At 35.9% G+C, this 16,222-nt stretch overlaps 1 protein-coding gene across 2 annotated transcripts; it reads right to left on the bottom strand.

Annotated features, from left to right (window-relative positions):
- Window positions 1-12,441: 12,441 nt before the first annotated feature.
- LOC104108234 (WAT1-related protein At1g68170-like) lies at window positions 12,442-15,523 on the bottom strand. Of its 2 annotated transcripts, none has more exons than XM_009617215.4 (7): window positions 15,074-15,523; window positions 14,621-14,683; window positions 14,235-14,351; window positions 13,919-14,153; window positions 13,329-13,487; window positions 13,068-13,219; window positions 12,442-12,849 (listed from the first exon to the last, which is right to left on the bottom strand). In XM_009617215.4, the coding sequence occupies exons 1-7, from the start codon at window positions 15,274-15,276 to the stop codon at window positions 12,612-12,614; spliced, it is 1,167 nt and encodes a 388-aa protein (XP_009615510.1). In that variant the 5' UTR covers window positions 15,277-15,523; the 3' UTR covers window positions 12,442-12,611. The 2 variants fall into 2 exon arrangements, with proteins under 2 accessions (XP_009615510.1, XP_009615511.1); XM_009617216.3 differs by lacking the exon at window positions 15,074-15,523 and adding an exon at window positions 14,961-15,045.
- Window positions 15,524-16,222: the final 699 nt, after the last annotated feature.

Genomic DNA, 16,222 nt, shown 5'->3' with positions numbered 1-16,222 from the left:
TTTATTTGAGCTCGGAATAGTGGAACCCTTATGTCTAAATTGAGTGAGAACAAAATCTCGAACTCTAAGTGTATTGGCCCATAGACACTTTAGATTGGGCCGATATGGCCTCTAAAAGATGGCTATTTTCTCCCTTTTTTGGCTTAGAAGACTTACTAAAAAATTTCTTTATGCCTTAACACGTATTCTTCACCCATTGGATTTTTTGAGGGTTCGATGTCGATGGAAACCCCTTTGCTTTTTGTGCCTTAGCACGTTTGTGTTAAGATAATTTGATACCTCTTAAGGTTTTTCGAGGCTTGATTTTATTGAAACCCTTTTGATTACTTGCCGAGGGTAGCCCTTTTTTAACCGATTTTTTAAAGAATTCGAAGACCTATTTTTATTGCGGGATTCAGACTTCTCCGAGCCACCTTAATTTGGTCGTAGCCTTTGGGTATGCCTCCTGAGATTATTTCCCAATAACACTTCGAACTTGTTTGAAGTGTTAGCCCCCGAGAATGATGGCCTTGGCCTATAGATCGAGGGGTGCCTCTTTGAGGTATTATGAATTCGAGTTTAAATTACTCGAATTTGTCGATCGTCTAAGGTAGTCCCCGAGTGTACGAGGTATATTTGCACTTGGCCCTTGAGCCATTTCTCACAAAATCATAAGTATGGAGCTTGTATAGTAGAAAATTTTCTCCGAGACACAAGATGTTTAATATAAAAAGAATGTTTCTTTGTATAATTTATACATGCGTACATGTTTCGCCATCGGGGCTTGACTAATCTATACGGACACAGTTCATTCGACCGTTTGGCCCATTATAAAGTTTCTCTATCGAGACCCTTTGACACGAAGTATTTTCCTCGAAAGTGTAACATCCAAGGGTGATGCCCACCACTATTCGAGGTTGATTGTAAAGAAGCCTTGGATACTGTTTAATTTTCCTCAGGTAGCACATAATTGTTGCATCGTTAAAAACCTCGCCGGAAAAACCCACTTGGGACAAAAATCGATCTAAGGAAAAAAGAGTGCAATGCGTGCTTTAAAACATGAGGTCTCGATATCTTCGATCGATCATCTGCTGTGAGTTAGTGTCGAATATATAAATGAAAAAAGGGAATAAAGTCATACCTTAGCAATAATACCGTTTGAGAAGCGATATGTTCCAATTATTTGGTAGTTGTTCGTCGTCCATCGTGCCGAGATTATAAGATCCCTTTTTGACGATGTCGAGGACTTGGTAGGGTCCTTCCCAGTTTTGGCCGAGCTTCTCTTAATTAGGATCTCAAGTATTGATGGTGACTTTCCTCAGGACTAAGTCCCCGACTCTGAAGTGGAGAGTTGGTTCTCCTATTGTAATATCTTTCGATTCGTTGCTTTTGTGCAACCATTCGAACGAGTGCAGCTTCTCATTTTTCATCTAATAATTTGAGGCTAGTATCATAACCTCGTGATTTGACTCTTCTGTTGTATGTCGAAACCTGGCACTGTGTTCCCCGACTTCGACCGGAATCAAGGACTTTGATGTTGTTCGATATGCCCAGAGAACTTCGGGTAGAATTTCTCTCCATTCCCCCTTAGCGTCGTTCAACCTTTTCTTTAGGTTTAGAATGATAGTCTTGTTCGTCGATTCGGCCTGTCCGTTCCTACTAGGGTGATATAGTGTTGATAACATCCTTTTTAATTTGTGGTCTTCGAGGAATTTCGTCACTTTGCTGCCAATAAATTATTTTCCATTGTCACACACTATTTCGGCGGGTATCCAAAATCGACATATGATATAATCCCAGATGAAGTCTATGACCTCTTTCTCTCTCACTTTCTCGAACGCCTGTGCTTCAACCCATTTAGAGAAATAGCCAGTCATAAATAAAATAAACTTAGCTTTACCTGAGGCCGATGGCAGAGGGCCGACGATATCCATTCCCCATTTCATGAACAACTATGGGGATAGGACTGAATGAAGTTGTTCTTCGGGCTGATAGATCATTGGTGCAAACCTTTGACATTCATCACATTTTCCATCAAACTCCTTAGTGTCTTTTTCCATGCTATCCCAGTAGTATCCTACTTTAATGATTTTGTGAATCAGTGATTCGGTGCTGGAGTGATTCCCACAGGTGCCTTCATGGACTTCTCGTAGAACATAATCGGTGTCCCCTGGTCCTAAGCACACTACCAATGGTCCATCGAATGTCCTTCTGTATAATGTTCCATCTTCAGCCAATGTGAATCGAGCAACTTTGGTTCGCAGGGCTCTCGACTCTTTAGGGTCCGATGAGAGCTTTCCGTTCTTCAAGTATTCAATATATTTATTCCTCCAATCCCAGGTTAAGCTTGTAGAGTTTATCTCAGCATGACCTTCCTCGATCACGGATCTCGAGAGTTAAATGACAGTCCCCGAGCTGGTCTCATCTTTCTCGACTGACGACCCTAGATTTGCAAGTGCATCGGCCTCACTATTTTGTTCTCGAGGTATATGATATAAAGTCTATTCCTTGAAACGGTGCAAGGTTACCTGCAACTTGTCCAAATACCTTTGCATTCTATCCTCTTGAACTTCGAAGGTTTTGTTTACTTGGTTCACTACTAGTAAAGAGTCACACTTGGCTTCAATGTCATCTGCTCCCAAGCTTTTAGCTAGCTTGAGACCTGCAATCATGTCCTCGTACTCAGCCTCATTGTTAGTCAACTTAGAAGTTTTGATAGATTGCCTAATAGTGCTACCGGTTGGCGGCTTCAAAACGATGCCTAGCCTGGACCCCTTCACATTCGAAGCACCGTCTGTAAAAAGGGTCCATACCCCCGATGGTGTACCCGATTTAAACAAGAGTTCCTTTTTGACTTTGGGTACGAGGGCTGGCGTGAAATCGGCCACGAAGTCCGCTAAAATTTGAGACTTGATGGCCATCCGAGGTTGATATTCGATATCGTACCCCCTGAGTTTGACGACCCATTTGGCCAATCGTCCCGATAGTTCGGGCTTTTGCAAAATATTACGAAGTGGGTAAGTGGTTAATACGCATATGGGGTGACATTGAAAGTATGGTCTTAGCTTTCTAGAGGCGCTTATCAGTGAAAGTACCAATTTCTCTAAGTGTGGATATCTAATTTCTGCTTCTCCTAAGGTTCGACTTACATAATAAATGGGAAACTGCATACCTTGCTCTTCTCGAACTAGGACACCACTTACCAGGATTTCTGATACTACCAAGTACAAGTAAAGTTTCTCATCTACCTTTGGAGTGTGAAGAAATGGTGGGCTCGATAGGTATCGCTTTAATTCCCCTAATGCATGTTGACATCTCGGGGTCCAGGCGAAATCGTTCTTCTTTTTGAGCAGAGAGAAAAATCTGTGGCTTCGATCCGACGACCTCGAAATGAATCGGCCTAAGGCAGCTATCCGTCCAGTTAGCATCTGCACGGCTTTTACACTGTCCACAACGGTGATGTCTTCGATGGCCTTAATTTTATCGGGGTTGATCTCGATCCCCCGATTCGATACCATGAAGCTAAGGAACTTGCCCGAACTAACCCCGAAGGCACATTTCTCGGGGTTGAGCTTCATGTTGTATTTCCTTAAAATCTTGAATATTTCCTGTAAATGAGCCAAATGGTCCTCTATGTGCAGGGACTTAACTAGCATGTCATCAATATAAACTTCCATTGATTTACCTATTTGTTCTTCGAACATCTCATTTACTAGGCGTTGGTAAGTAGCTCCTACAGTTTTTAGCCCGTAGGGCATTACATTATAACAATATGTTCCATACTTGGTGATAAATGAAGTTTTTTCTCGGTCCTCCGGGTTCATTTGGATTTGATTGTACCCCGAATAGGCATCGAGAAAAGTAAGGATCTCGTGGCCGGCCGTGGCATCGATCATGCGATCGATGTTAGGCAGTGGAAAAGAATCTTTGGGGCACGTCTTGTTTACCTTATAATTTACACACATTCTAAGTTTATTCCCCTTTTTAGGGACTACAACTACATTGGCTAACCATTCGGGATATTTCACTTCCTGAATGGACCCTATTTTGAGAAGTTTGGTTACCTCGTCCTTTATGAATGTGTACTTTACCTCGGACTGGGATCTTCTCTTTTGCTTCACCGGTTTGAACCCAGGGTCCAGGCTTAGTCGATGCGTCGTTATCTCCTGTGGAATCCCTGTCATGTCTAAATGGGACCAAGCAAAACAATCTATGTTATCAATAAGAAAATGAATAAGCTTTTTCCTGAGTTCGGGGGTTAACCCCGTTCCCAAGTATACCTTTCGCTCGGGCAGGTACTCGATCAATATAACATGTTCCAGCTCTTCGACCGTTGATTTGGTGGCGTTAGAATCTTCGGGAACAATAAAAGTTCGAGGGGTCAGAAAATCCTCCTCCTCTTCTTCTATCTCCTACTTCCGTGATTCGGTTGAGGCTGGTGGCTGTAATTGCTATTTGACTTCCTGCTTACCTTTGATGCTCGACCTTTCCGAGGTTAATAGTGTCGATATCGGCGTTACCTCATCGACCACAAATATTTCCTTTGCAGCATGCTGCTCTTCGTATACTGTTTTTACACCGACCGACATCGGGAATTTTATCATTTGGTGAAGAGTCGAATGGACTGCCCTCATATTGTGTATTTAAGGCCTTCCGAGTAGGGCATTGTACCTCATGTCGCCCTCAATTACGTGGAACTTAGTATCTTGAATGGTTCCACCCATGCTCACCGGTAGAATAATCTCCCCTTTAGTTATTTCACTAGCCATTTTGAATCAGTTTAAGACCCGAGCTGCTCCACAACCCTCGATCGGATGATATTCGCCGAGCTACCTGGATCCACTAGAACACGCTTAACTTGAACTTTATTTAATAAGATAGAAATTATCAGAGCGTCGTTGTGGGGCTGAGAAATGCCTTCTGCTTCTTCGTCGTTGAATGATAGAGTGCCTTCGGGCACATAATCTCGGGTTCGTTTTTCCCTAGTGATCGATACCTTAGTGCATTTGAACATGGGTCCATGTGAGATGTCGACCCCACCGACGATCATATGAATGACATGTTGGGGTTCCTCCTATTCATTTTTCCTATTGGCATCCCTTTCTCTGAAATGATTCTTGGCTCGATCGCTGAGGAATTCTCGAAGATGGCCCTCATTGAATAGACATGCTACCTCCTCCCTTAATTGCCTGCAATCCTCAGTCTTGGGACCATGCGTGCCATGATACTTGCACATAAAATTTGGGTTTCTTTGGGGAAGGATCGATTTGTATGGGTCTGGGCCACCTAGTATCTTTGATCCTTCCGATTGCCAATACAATGCCCGATGCATCGATGCTAAAGTTATATTCCGATAACCGAGGTGCCTCTATGGGATCAGCATACTTGTCAAAACCACTCTTGCTCATAAGTCCCCGAGAATTCTGTCTTCGATCACTTTTTCGATCGTTCCGGGCAGAATTGCGTCCTGAATTATTGTTCCTTTGATCTGTGGTATATGGTTGATACCGGTCTCTGTTCGATCTTGGATCCATGTCAACATCCCTTTGGTTTTTAACTGCCGACCTATTTGGATGTACTGAACCGGAAGGGGCTCTTAATTGGTCGTCCTCAACCCTGATCTTCGATTGATATCGATTGTGCACATCTGCCCAAGTTACAGCTGGGTACTCAATCAAATTTTGTTTCAACTGACGTGATACTATCTAACTCCGCTTACTCAACCCTTGGGTGAAAGCTTGAACGGCCCAATCATCTGTGACCGGTGGAAACTCCATGCGTTCCATTTTAAATCGGGGGACACGAACTCCCTCAGCATTTCATTATCCCTTTGTCTTACCTTGAATAGGTCTGATTTCCTCATTGCGACCTGTATGGCTCCGGCGTGTGCCATTATGAAAGAATCTGCTAACATGGCAAATGAGTCAATGGAATTTGGTGGCAGGTTATGATACCAAATCATTGCTCCCTTCGAAAGGGTTTCTCTGAATTTTTTCAACAGCACAGATTCAATTTCATCATCTTCTAAATCGTTACCCTTGATGGAGCATGTATATGGAGTAATATGCTCGTTGGGATCGGTGGTCCCATTATATTTGGGTATGTCTGGCATACGAAACTTCTTTGGAATAGGCTTCGGAGCTGCACTTGGAGGAAACGTCTTTCGTACAAACTTCTTCGAATCCACCCCTTTCAAGATTGGCGGTGCCCCCGGTATCTGGTCAACTCGAGAGTTGTATGTGTCCATTTTTTAATCGTTGGCTTCGATTCTCTTTTCCCCTAATTCAATTCTTTTGGTGAGCTCCTCGAACATTTTCATTACCGCAGGATCAGTCCTCGTTTTGTTACCATTCGACCTTTCCGGTACTGGCTCGGTACGACGAGTAATTTCTGGCTCGACCCTATTTGTAGCCCTATGTTGATTTTGTAACTTAACAATAGCGACTTGTTGAGCCTGAAGCATCTCGAATATCACTTGGAGACTGACTCATTCGTCTACTCTGCCCTGTGTTCCTTGGTCACTAGTTCGGCCTTCTCTGCGTACGCTTCCATCGAAACCTGCGCCTAGGTTCGCATTTAGCACAACGTGCGAACTGACATCGACTGGGTTGGCAGCCGGTGCTTCCTCGAGATTAACTTGTGGCACCTCGACTCCTGGAGCAATCACATTTTCGTTTTCACCATGGAATTCGAGGCCATTGTCACCGTGTGTGGATGCGTTTTGTGAGTTTGACATGTTTTAACCTGAAAGCAAAGATACTTGACAAGAACAAGCGTAAAATAGTGTGTTTTACCAGAATCAATACTGAACAATCACTATTATCCTTAGCCCCACGGTGGGCGCCAAACTGTTTACCCTAAAATTTGAGTAACAATTAAACTTGTATTGTAATTTTAAGGATATGTGATTTAGACCAACACCAATTGATAAACAACGAATTAAATAGATAACTTGGACAATAAAATAAATTAAACCAGTTTGCAAACGATGCCTCGACCTTGATTCGAGATAGTCTCGAGGTTAGTTACTATGAACAATATAGGATAGAACAAGCAGTGATGAACAGTAAGTAAGACAAAGAAAGCATCGTATATGTGTATTCTTATCAGTGAATAATGACGCCTTACAAATGATTAGAACTCCTCTTTATATAGTAGAGGAAACCTAATTATGGTACAACTCTAATAACGAAAATAGACCGCACGATTGGCACTGATAACCGCTTTGATTTGATCCGTTCTGAAATTTCCGCCGTGATCTTCGACCGATTGCTGACATCTCGCCATTCTGTTATTACGCCTTACTCGAAGTCAGTCATGCTTGATCTCGATTGTTACTGGCCTCGATCTCAATAAACACTTCGATCTCCAGGCTCGACGTTCTATCTTCGAGCTCGAGCCCGATCTATTATGAGGTTACCCTCGAGGCATTCCCCTGTCGCCAAAATCGGGTATGCCCGATTTCGACCATATACAAATAGTATTTCCGATCAGTAAAGGTGGACACAATAATGTCTAAATATTGGTGGAACTTGGAAGCAACCGATGAAAAGGAAAACTAAAGATATTTGTTAAGAAAATTAATTAACTACGATGCAAAAATAAGAAAAATCATTTTTTCCCTTTTGGTGAGAAATATGTTCTTCGAATAAGACATTTCTATACAATATCTATATCTATACTATATTAAAAGCACGAAGGCCCTTAGCGAAATATCGTTCGTCTTTTTTACTCTTTTAAAATAGAGTTCACACTGACAAAATAGTCATTTTATTATTTTTCTAATATTTAGCATTTTAAAATCAGCTAAAATATTGAATATTGAATCCTTCCTTGTTTAAAATACATAAAAATCCTAATATGTAGGACTTCAAAATTCTTTCCTTATTTGATTCGTAACATAACTATAATATGTTTACTTTTCTTAATATTTTGACTTTTAAATTAATTAACAACCACCATAAAGTGATAATGCGTGTTCAAGGCCAATAATTAGCTTCTTGGCTGTTGTATGACAGTGTTGCCACCTAATTCTAATCGGTCTATGTGTAAGGTACCGGGAAATTAGGTTAAAACAAAACAAAAATGATTCATATTACGGTTTGTAATAATACTAATAATAAAATATTATTATTAATTTAATTGTACTATTTTTTATTTATGAAAATTTGAACTATTTTAAATGAATATTTTCGATCTCAATGTACAGATTATATTTTCAAGATAAGTTACACACATTGAATAAACAATAGTGCATGACATTAAGCCTTTGGTACAACATGTAAATAAGGTAATTTTAAGTCGATTTGTGATGTATCTATTACTATTTGCAAATAAAAATTAGGCCAAGTTTTTAAATATAATTTTAACAAACTTTAAAGAAGTAATTTATCTTTAGAAGGTATTAAATCGGGTAATCATTTTCAGAATATTCCCATTGATCATCATTTCAGATTTGAAATGTCTCACCCGTTGAAGATATAATTCGAATTTTATTAAGACTTATAAAAATTAAATTACTATCTTTAATTGTGAAATAAATAATTACGTCTTTGAGTTAACTAATTAGCAAAAAAATTAATTTAATTATTTTCAAATTCATCATATAAATAAAATTATTTGTCAAGTTGACAAAACTCTTAGGGTAAAAGGAATATTGCGCAAAATCGATTATAGTGTAGTATATTAAGAGTCAAATCGATTAATTTGAAGTAATTATGATAAAATAGTATAAGATAAAATATATTATAAATGAATTATCATTTTTTTATTTGCATTTAGTCCAATAAATGACAATATCTCACTATATTATTTGTTATATTAAGTTATTCGTAGTAAAATATTAACTTAACATTAATACTCATTTTTAAACTTTACATTGTCACTATCAATTTTTTTTTAGGTGTATGACCAATCTTTTCATTCCCAATTTCTAAAAGACCAAAATATTTAATTTTTTCATTTGTGTTGTTTGATAAATATTTAGAAAATCATACGAAAATCATTTCTGTTTTTGTTTTCAGGTCATGAATTTTCACAAAATATTTCGACAAAAGTACCCTTAAATTACAATTAGGTATCTGAAAACTTTTGTGAGACATAATTTTTCATTTATTGAGCTAACTAATGGGAACAATGTTCATAATTTTTAGGAATTTTTCTCTAAATTTTATTTTATAATTTTGTATAATTCAAACATATAGTCTGATAATATTTACGTGATTCTTAAAAATATATATATAAATACACGTGCAAAGCGCGCACCTTGAGACTAGTACTATATTAAAAGCACGAAATCCCTTAGCGAAATGCAGTTCGCCTTTTTTACCCTTTAAAAATAAGTTTTTCATTAGATAAATATGTAATTTAAGTTACTTTTTTAATATTTAGGAATTTGAAATCAAATAAAATTTTAATTATTACCTAATATTTAGGAGTATAAATCAACTAAATAAGGACAAAAAATATTAAAAATAATAGAAGAGATAATAAAGAAGTAAAAGGTAAGATTCTTATCAAACAAGGAAACTCCATGACAAATATTGTGTAATTTTTTGTAAATATACATAATATGCACGCAAAATCTACACATAAATCTTAGATAACATAAATGTATTTTTCTTATTGAACTATACATTCCAAAATTATAATATATATATTCCTAAGATTTGCTACCTTGAATGCATTCTCACGTAGTATGTATCTTCAACGACTTGACAAAACAAAAAGGTTCTTATTTGTGCATTATTAATTGACTTTGTTTGCCTGGATTAATTCAAATTGAGTTTTATGAAATTTCAATTTATTCTTTATTTCTCTGCCAATAAGTTCTTTCTTCCATAAAAGCAGGAAGAATGAATTTAAAATTTGATAGTGTTTATTTATTTCTTACTAATTCTTATTTTATGTAGCTATCTATCTATCTATCTATATCTATATCTATCTATACTATATTAAAAGCACGAAAGTCCTTAGCGAAATGTCGTTCGCCTTTTTTACCCTTTAAAAATAGATTTCACATTGGACAAAATTATATTGTATTTTAATTATTTTCCTAATATGTAGGACTTTAAAATCAACTAAATTTTTATTTTTTAAATCCTTCCCTATTTGAACTATGTAAAAACTCCTAACATTTAGGAATTTAAAGTTAATTAAGATTTTACTTCTATAAACTTTATCCTTATTTAAATTGTATGACTATCACGATTCTAAGTTTTTAAAACATTAGGAACAGTAATGGAAGCTTTTCTTCAAAAAATTTGTCTTAGAACTAAACACTTGAGAATTGTAAAGTATATTTTTAAGAATATCTTGTATTATTATTTTTAATATTTAGATATTAGTTTTTAATCAACTTTAAGAGATGTTGTCCATCAAGTATAAAATTAATTCCGGAAAGAATTACTCCAGCAAATATGATACCAATTGTGATAGCTTTATTAACATTAGTGTATTACTATATGTTATAATCTTTCATAAGTTTTATTTTAGACGTATTAAATTATATTTTATAACTTTTTGTAGCGCGGACAATTATTTTAGACATATAAAATTTAATATGGTCTAATTATCACTTTTTATAGGTATCACGTACCACTTGTTACATTTTGCGAGCAAATAATTAAATAACTTAAAAAGACTTGAATATAATCGATGATCATGTCTAAGGAATATTTCAATTCTAAGCCACTAAGATTTATTAAAATCTAAAATTTTAAGGAGCCTAGCAGGTGAAGAAAAGAAAAGGAAATAAAATTCATTAAACATGTCTTAAATCATTAGAAGCATAAAAATAAAATAAATATAGTAGAGAAGGGAAAATCAAAATTTAAGAGGGAGACAAAAGTACTAATTAATAAGAGAGAAGAAAATTTTATCATAATTTATTCACTCGTTCGAACAACCTTAACTAAATCCAAAAAAGAATATAGTTTAGAACACTTTACTAAGGATAATCATACATACTATATGGTATATATAATACTTAGGTCAGATACAAAACATAATATATCATATTATCTTTATAAAAATATATATAGATACAAAAGTTATATAATTAACCTACATAAATTTTTAATCTTTGCAAGTTCAGAAGATACCCAATAACTCTGCATTCAACTATTTCATCAATGTAACATTTATTTTTCAATTTAAATAAATATTGTATTTATCTCGATGTCAATTGCTATTGCACATAATTTATTCTTATTCTCAATTTTATTCACTTTTTTTAATTGAAGCAAAAAACACGTGCAACGCACGTACACTAAATCTAATACTATTAAACACAAGAAAATAGTTCCTTCAAAAATTTATTTTTTATCAAACCAAAAAGACCTGTATACCAAACTAATTTACGACTGGATTAGCTATTCCTACTCATATCTTATCTTCCACACTAAAATGTCTAATCACTTTTATTTTTATAAAAAAGTGAAAAAGATTCCCGCAAAGACTTCACGGCGTTGAACTTAGAAAAATGTCTACATGTTGAAATTGAAAGGAGCAGCATGCTGGGCCGTATATTTGGGCCGAATCAAGCTAACCTTTGGGCCTCCATACATGGGCCTGTAGCAGGTTGTGTCATTCACAGCCGGTCTAGCTAACTAGCTATTAGTAGAAATACTAGGAGTATATTTTTCTTAAAACAACAAATGTTTTCTTTGCCAATGTCCATTAATACTGTAACTGGAAACGGATTAGATTGCTCACTCTGTTAGTAATATCTATAATAGAAAGTAAAGATTGGGTTGAATGTTGATCACGAGTTTATCTCAAAAAAATGCTAAAACGTCTCTATATCTGGTCTATAAATTGACACACTTAATTCTGCAAAGTCCATTTGAAGTATGAAACAGTTCTTACTTATAGCTTTCTTCGTCTTTCTATATATTGATTGATCCCGCACTTCAAATCTCAACTTACAAAACTCAAACTGAAATTTGTGTCCGGCAAATGATTTTTGTCCGAATTTTGGGAGAAACCTATAACTAACAATTGTTTCATAATGAAACAATTATTATGAAACTATGCTTAGTTATAGGTTTTTTCTTCCAAAAACCACTGACCATTTCCTCTTTCTCAAGCCTCCAGAAGATCTCTTCTACATATTTGTCTTTTTAACTCATAGAGAAAGAGAGATTTATGTACAGCAAATTAAATGTTTTTGGTAAAAATTACAGTATGGGAGTTTCTACCTAAGGGATCATTAATTAGGACCAAATATGTACCTGCAATTGGTATAATACATCTACTTTTTCCCGGCCATGTTAAATTGAAAATCAAAATTGAAGGAGAATGATGCTAGTTCTTGGAAGAGCAATTATAGTTGGGAAGGCATGCTTTTTCAAAACGAGGCCTATGATTGCAATTAAATTTTGTTCATTTCCTTTCTATACATTTTATATCACTTCTGGCCAAAAAGAAGAAAAAGACTTGAGAAATAATGATTGAACAAGATGATCAAAAATGGCTAGTTGTAGCATGTCATATAGTCAATGCAAAACTTTAACTAGTTTGTGCTAATATTGCACACTGCAGCTTCATTAACTGCCTCTATCGGCCATCATAAAGAATAAAATTGTCTTTTCTGGTTTCATCACTTTTTGATGATAATAATCCTTCATCTTTTAGTGATAAATGTACACACCTCCTAAAATTTCAGAACCAGCCTGAGAATCCCTCTTATTCTCATCTTCTTTTTCCTCCCTTTTGCTGCTTCCACCACGGCTACTGTCTTTAAGTGATGAAGATTTTATGTCAATCTCTTCTTTATCCGGCACCAACTGGCTGAGTTTCTTGATTTCTTTATCTTTCCCCCACAAGACAACATATAGTCCACAAATTATCACAATTGATCCAAGCACACTGCAGTGTACAACATTAAAGCTCAACTAGTTAGACTTTGTTATCGATATTATGTAAACACTCAAGAACTAAGCATTACGATGTTCTCGCTCGCTCAATAAGTATTTCCTGGTCTTTTCATCTTCTTTTTTGGCTAGAAGTGACTGAAAATTCTGTAGGAAAGGGAAAAAACACGAGTTCTTGCGATGCTAGGTCTGCCTCATTATGAAAGCACATACCTTCCAAGATATAGTTTTTCTTCCAAGAACAAGTATCCAGAAATTGCCACCATCACAAGCATCAAAGGGTTAAAAACGGATACATATACTGGGCCTTTCATACGGACAACCCATGCGATGATGGTAAAAAGTACTCCAGAACAAAATATCCCCTGAAACACAACTTCAACAGTGTGAGAAAATCAATTCTGAACTTCAATTTCAAATTTAGTTACGAGTTCTTACAAAGAATAGAATTGATATATTCTAATTAGAACATACTGTATATGCTGAAGCAAGAAGTCGAACGTTCCACCCCAATTTCCATTCCTTCCAATCTCTTTCCACAACTACTGCAACAACAAAACATTGAACTGCCGCCATTACATTCAGTAGAGCGGTGAATGAGTAAGGACATGGATATCGCTGAGCTGCCTTAGCCTGTATATACAGAAAATTGGTTAAAAACATTGTTCTGACAGCTTCATCTTGAACTAATAGAGAATAACAGTCCATACCTTGAATTGATCAAAATTCAATATTTGATGTTTATTGCATTATTACATCCATCTTTTTTATTATAACACATTTGGAACCAAAGCTAACTTATCACAAAACTTTTGTACTAACGGTGGTGTTTCGGCCAATTTACTGCGTGTCTCGACTATTCCACCAACTACCTCCCACCAGCACAAACTTATCGTGAATGCTAAATGAACGTCTATAACTTCTAAACGTTACAAAATGCTTTTTAAAATTGGTTGTAGAGAAATCTAAGTTAAACTAGTCTTAACAAACTACGTATTACAAACGAAACGAGACCGAATAATATAAATGACAGTTCCAAACATCATTGTTCATCACTTACTCACCTGAACAATCAACAGCAGTGCATAGCAAGTACAACCAGCTAGGGCAAGAAGAGCCCCTACTAAAGGTTTACTTTCTCCCTTATGATGTGTGGAATGCAACAGGTTAATGTTTGTTTTCCCCATATTTATCTCTGGCCCTTTGTAGAGTGTTAGGAGCATCGCTCCACTGATGCAAACGAGTGTCCCCAATACCTTTGCTTTACCTGCTGGTGTTTTCAAGCCCAACTTCTCTAACCTGGACAATACGGAATATTTATACTACCTCATCTTGTTTTGAAATTTATGAAACTAAACTCGAGGATCGTAACAAAAATACCTCAATATGATGGCAACAACAAAGGTTATGGCAGGGATGAGATTGAACATTGCTGAGACAAAAGTTGCTGATGTGTAGACCAAACTTTGTAGGTACATGTTTTGTCCTAATGACCCCCTGCACTATAAGCTCCCTTCACTACAATTTCTTATCAAAATTGCCTAAATTTTGACATAAATAGTTTACAATACATAATTTTCAGTTTAAGCAAGGGATTTTTTGAAATGAAGCATTAAAAACAATAAGAAATCAAGAAATCTATGACTAAGCACTGTTTCATTCTTCAACTGGACTTTGAAGAAATAGGGGTGTCGACTTTTATAGTAAAGACAATAGTGTAAAAAGAGCAGGGAGAAGAAATCAGTAGTAAAGATAGAACAACTTGCCCAAGTAGACCACAAAGAAATCCTTGAAATATAACCATCTTTGTTAGCTTGGATCTTTTCCCCCTGAAATTAGAATTGAGAACCATTTGTAAGAAACTCAAAGCTCAATGAGACTTTTAATAGATATTTTCCCTTCATTCCAAGAAAGCAAGCATACATTTTACATATCTGCAAGAATCTATATTAGACATTAGACAAACTCTACCTAGATAAAATACAAAGATAAATCCTAAAAAATAGGATTTCCCAGTTTTCTTTTCCTTTATATTAAATTCTTATTGAAAAAAGATGAGGAAAAAAAATTCAATTCACTGGAAAATTTAAGAATTAAAGATTGGACCTTTCAATGAAGAATGCAAGAGGGACCATGAACACAGAGTCGAAGAGACAACGATAAAAGATCAAAATGCTAAAATTCAATTTACTGACAAATTTAAGAATTAAAGACTGGACCTTTCAATGAAGAATGCAAGAGGGACCATGAATACAGAGGCGAAGAGACAACGATAAAAGATCAAAATGCTAAAATTCATCCCATCGCTGGTGGCAAGTTTGAACACAATATTCATTCCTGCAAGTATTATCTGCCCCAAAATCATTAGCAGAAGAGGCCTCATCTCATGCACCACGTTGCATATATTTTCCATGCTAGCCATTATTAATCTTTTCTGCTCTTTCCCTCTTCCAATAAAAATATGATAATGTTTAATTTCTTGAAGAGGAATAGACAAAACAAGAAAAAGGAGGGTTTAATTATATAATCCTCCTCTTCCTCTTACGTTCTTGTTTTGCATGCAGATAAGAGGCTAGAGAAGATGAAAATCAAAGATTCAAAGATTTTGAATAGGAAAAATGTTTAGAAGAGATTTTTGGCTTTTGGGGGGTGAGAGAAAATGGAGGTAAAAGTTGTTCTAGAAAATCACGAGACTTGGGGCAAAAGAAGCGAGAAAAAAGAATACACATGTATGGAGATAATCAATACGTATCTATGTGTACCAAAAGCTAGCTATTTTCCTTAACTGTCATAGTTATAGTGTTACTAGTTTTAACCTGATTGAATGAGCTAAGACACAGTTGGAAAAGTTGGAAACCAGGTACGTAAACAAGTCGGGGCCAGTCCACAGGCACCTTTTTTATTTATTTAAAAGGAGTTAAATTAAAAATAATCGATGGTATATAATACTAATATGCATATAAGTGAGTCTAATTTATGTATACTACAGTGACGGATCCACGATTTTAAAGTCGTGGGTGCTCTGATAAAAATTCTGAAAGAAGAGGAAAAAAAAGTTAAGTTATGGGTGGTCACTCAATATTTATTTAAATATTATTATAATTACCTATACAAATTTACTAAATCTTGTCAAAGATAATGGGTGCTTGAGCACCCAAAAATAACATGTAGATCCGTCACTGTATACCTATTAAAAAGAGCAAACAATGTATTTAACTGGCTATAAGTGAAAGATTAATGTCTACATCACATCCCTTGGGGTTGCGGGGTTTCCTCGGACGCTGCGTGAACGCAGAATACCTTATACACCGGGCTGCCCTTTTTTCAATTTAACAAAAATGACTGTGTCCCTTAAAATTTAATTTTCA

The sequence above is a fragment of the Nicotiana tomentosiformis genome, chromosome 1 (assembly GCF_000390325.3).
Source record: "Nicotiana tomentosiformis chromosome 1, ASM39032v3, whole genome shotgun sequence".
Lineage (NCBI taxonomy): Eukaryota > Viridiplantae > Streptophyta > Magnoliopsida > Solanales > Solanaceae > Nicotiana > Nicotiana tomentosiformis.
This window is presented reverse-complemented; position numbering and strand designations above follow the sequence as displayed.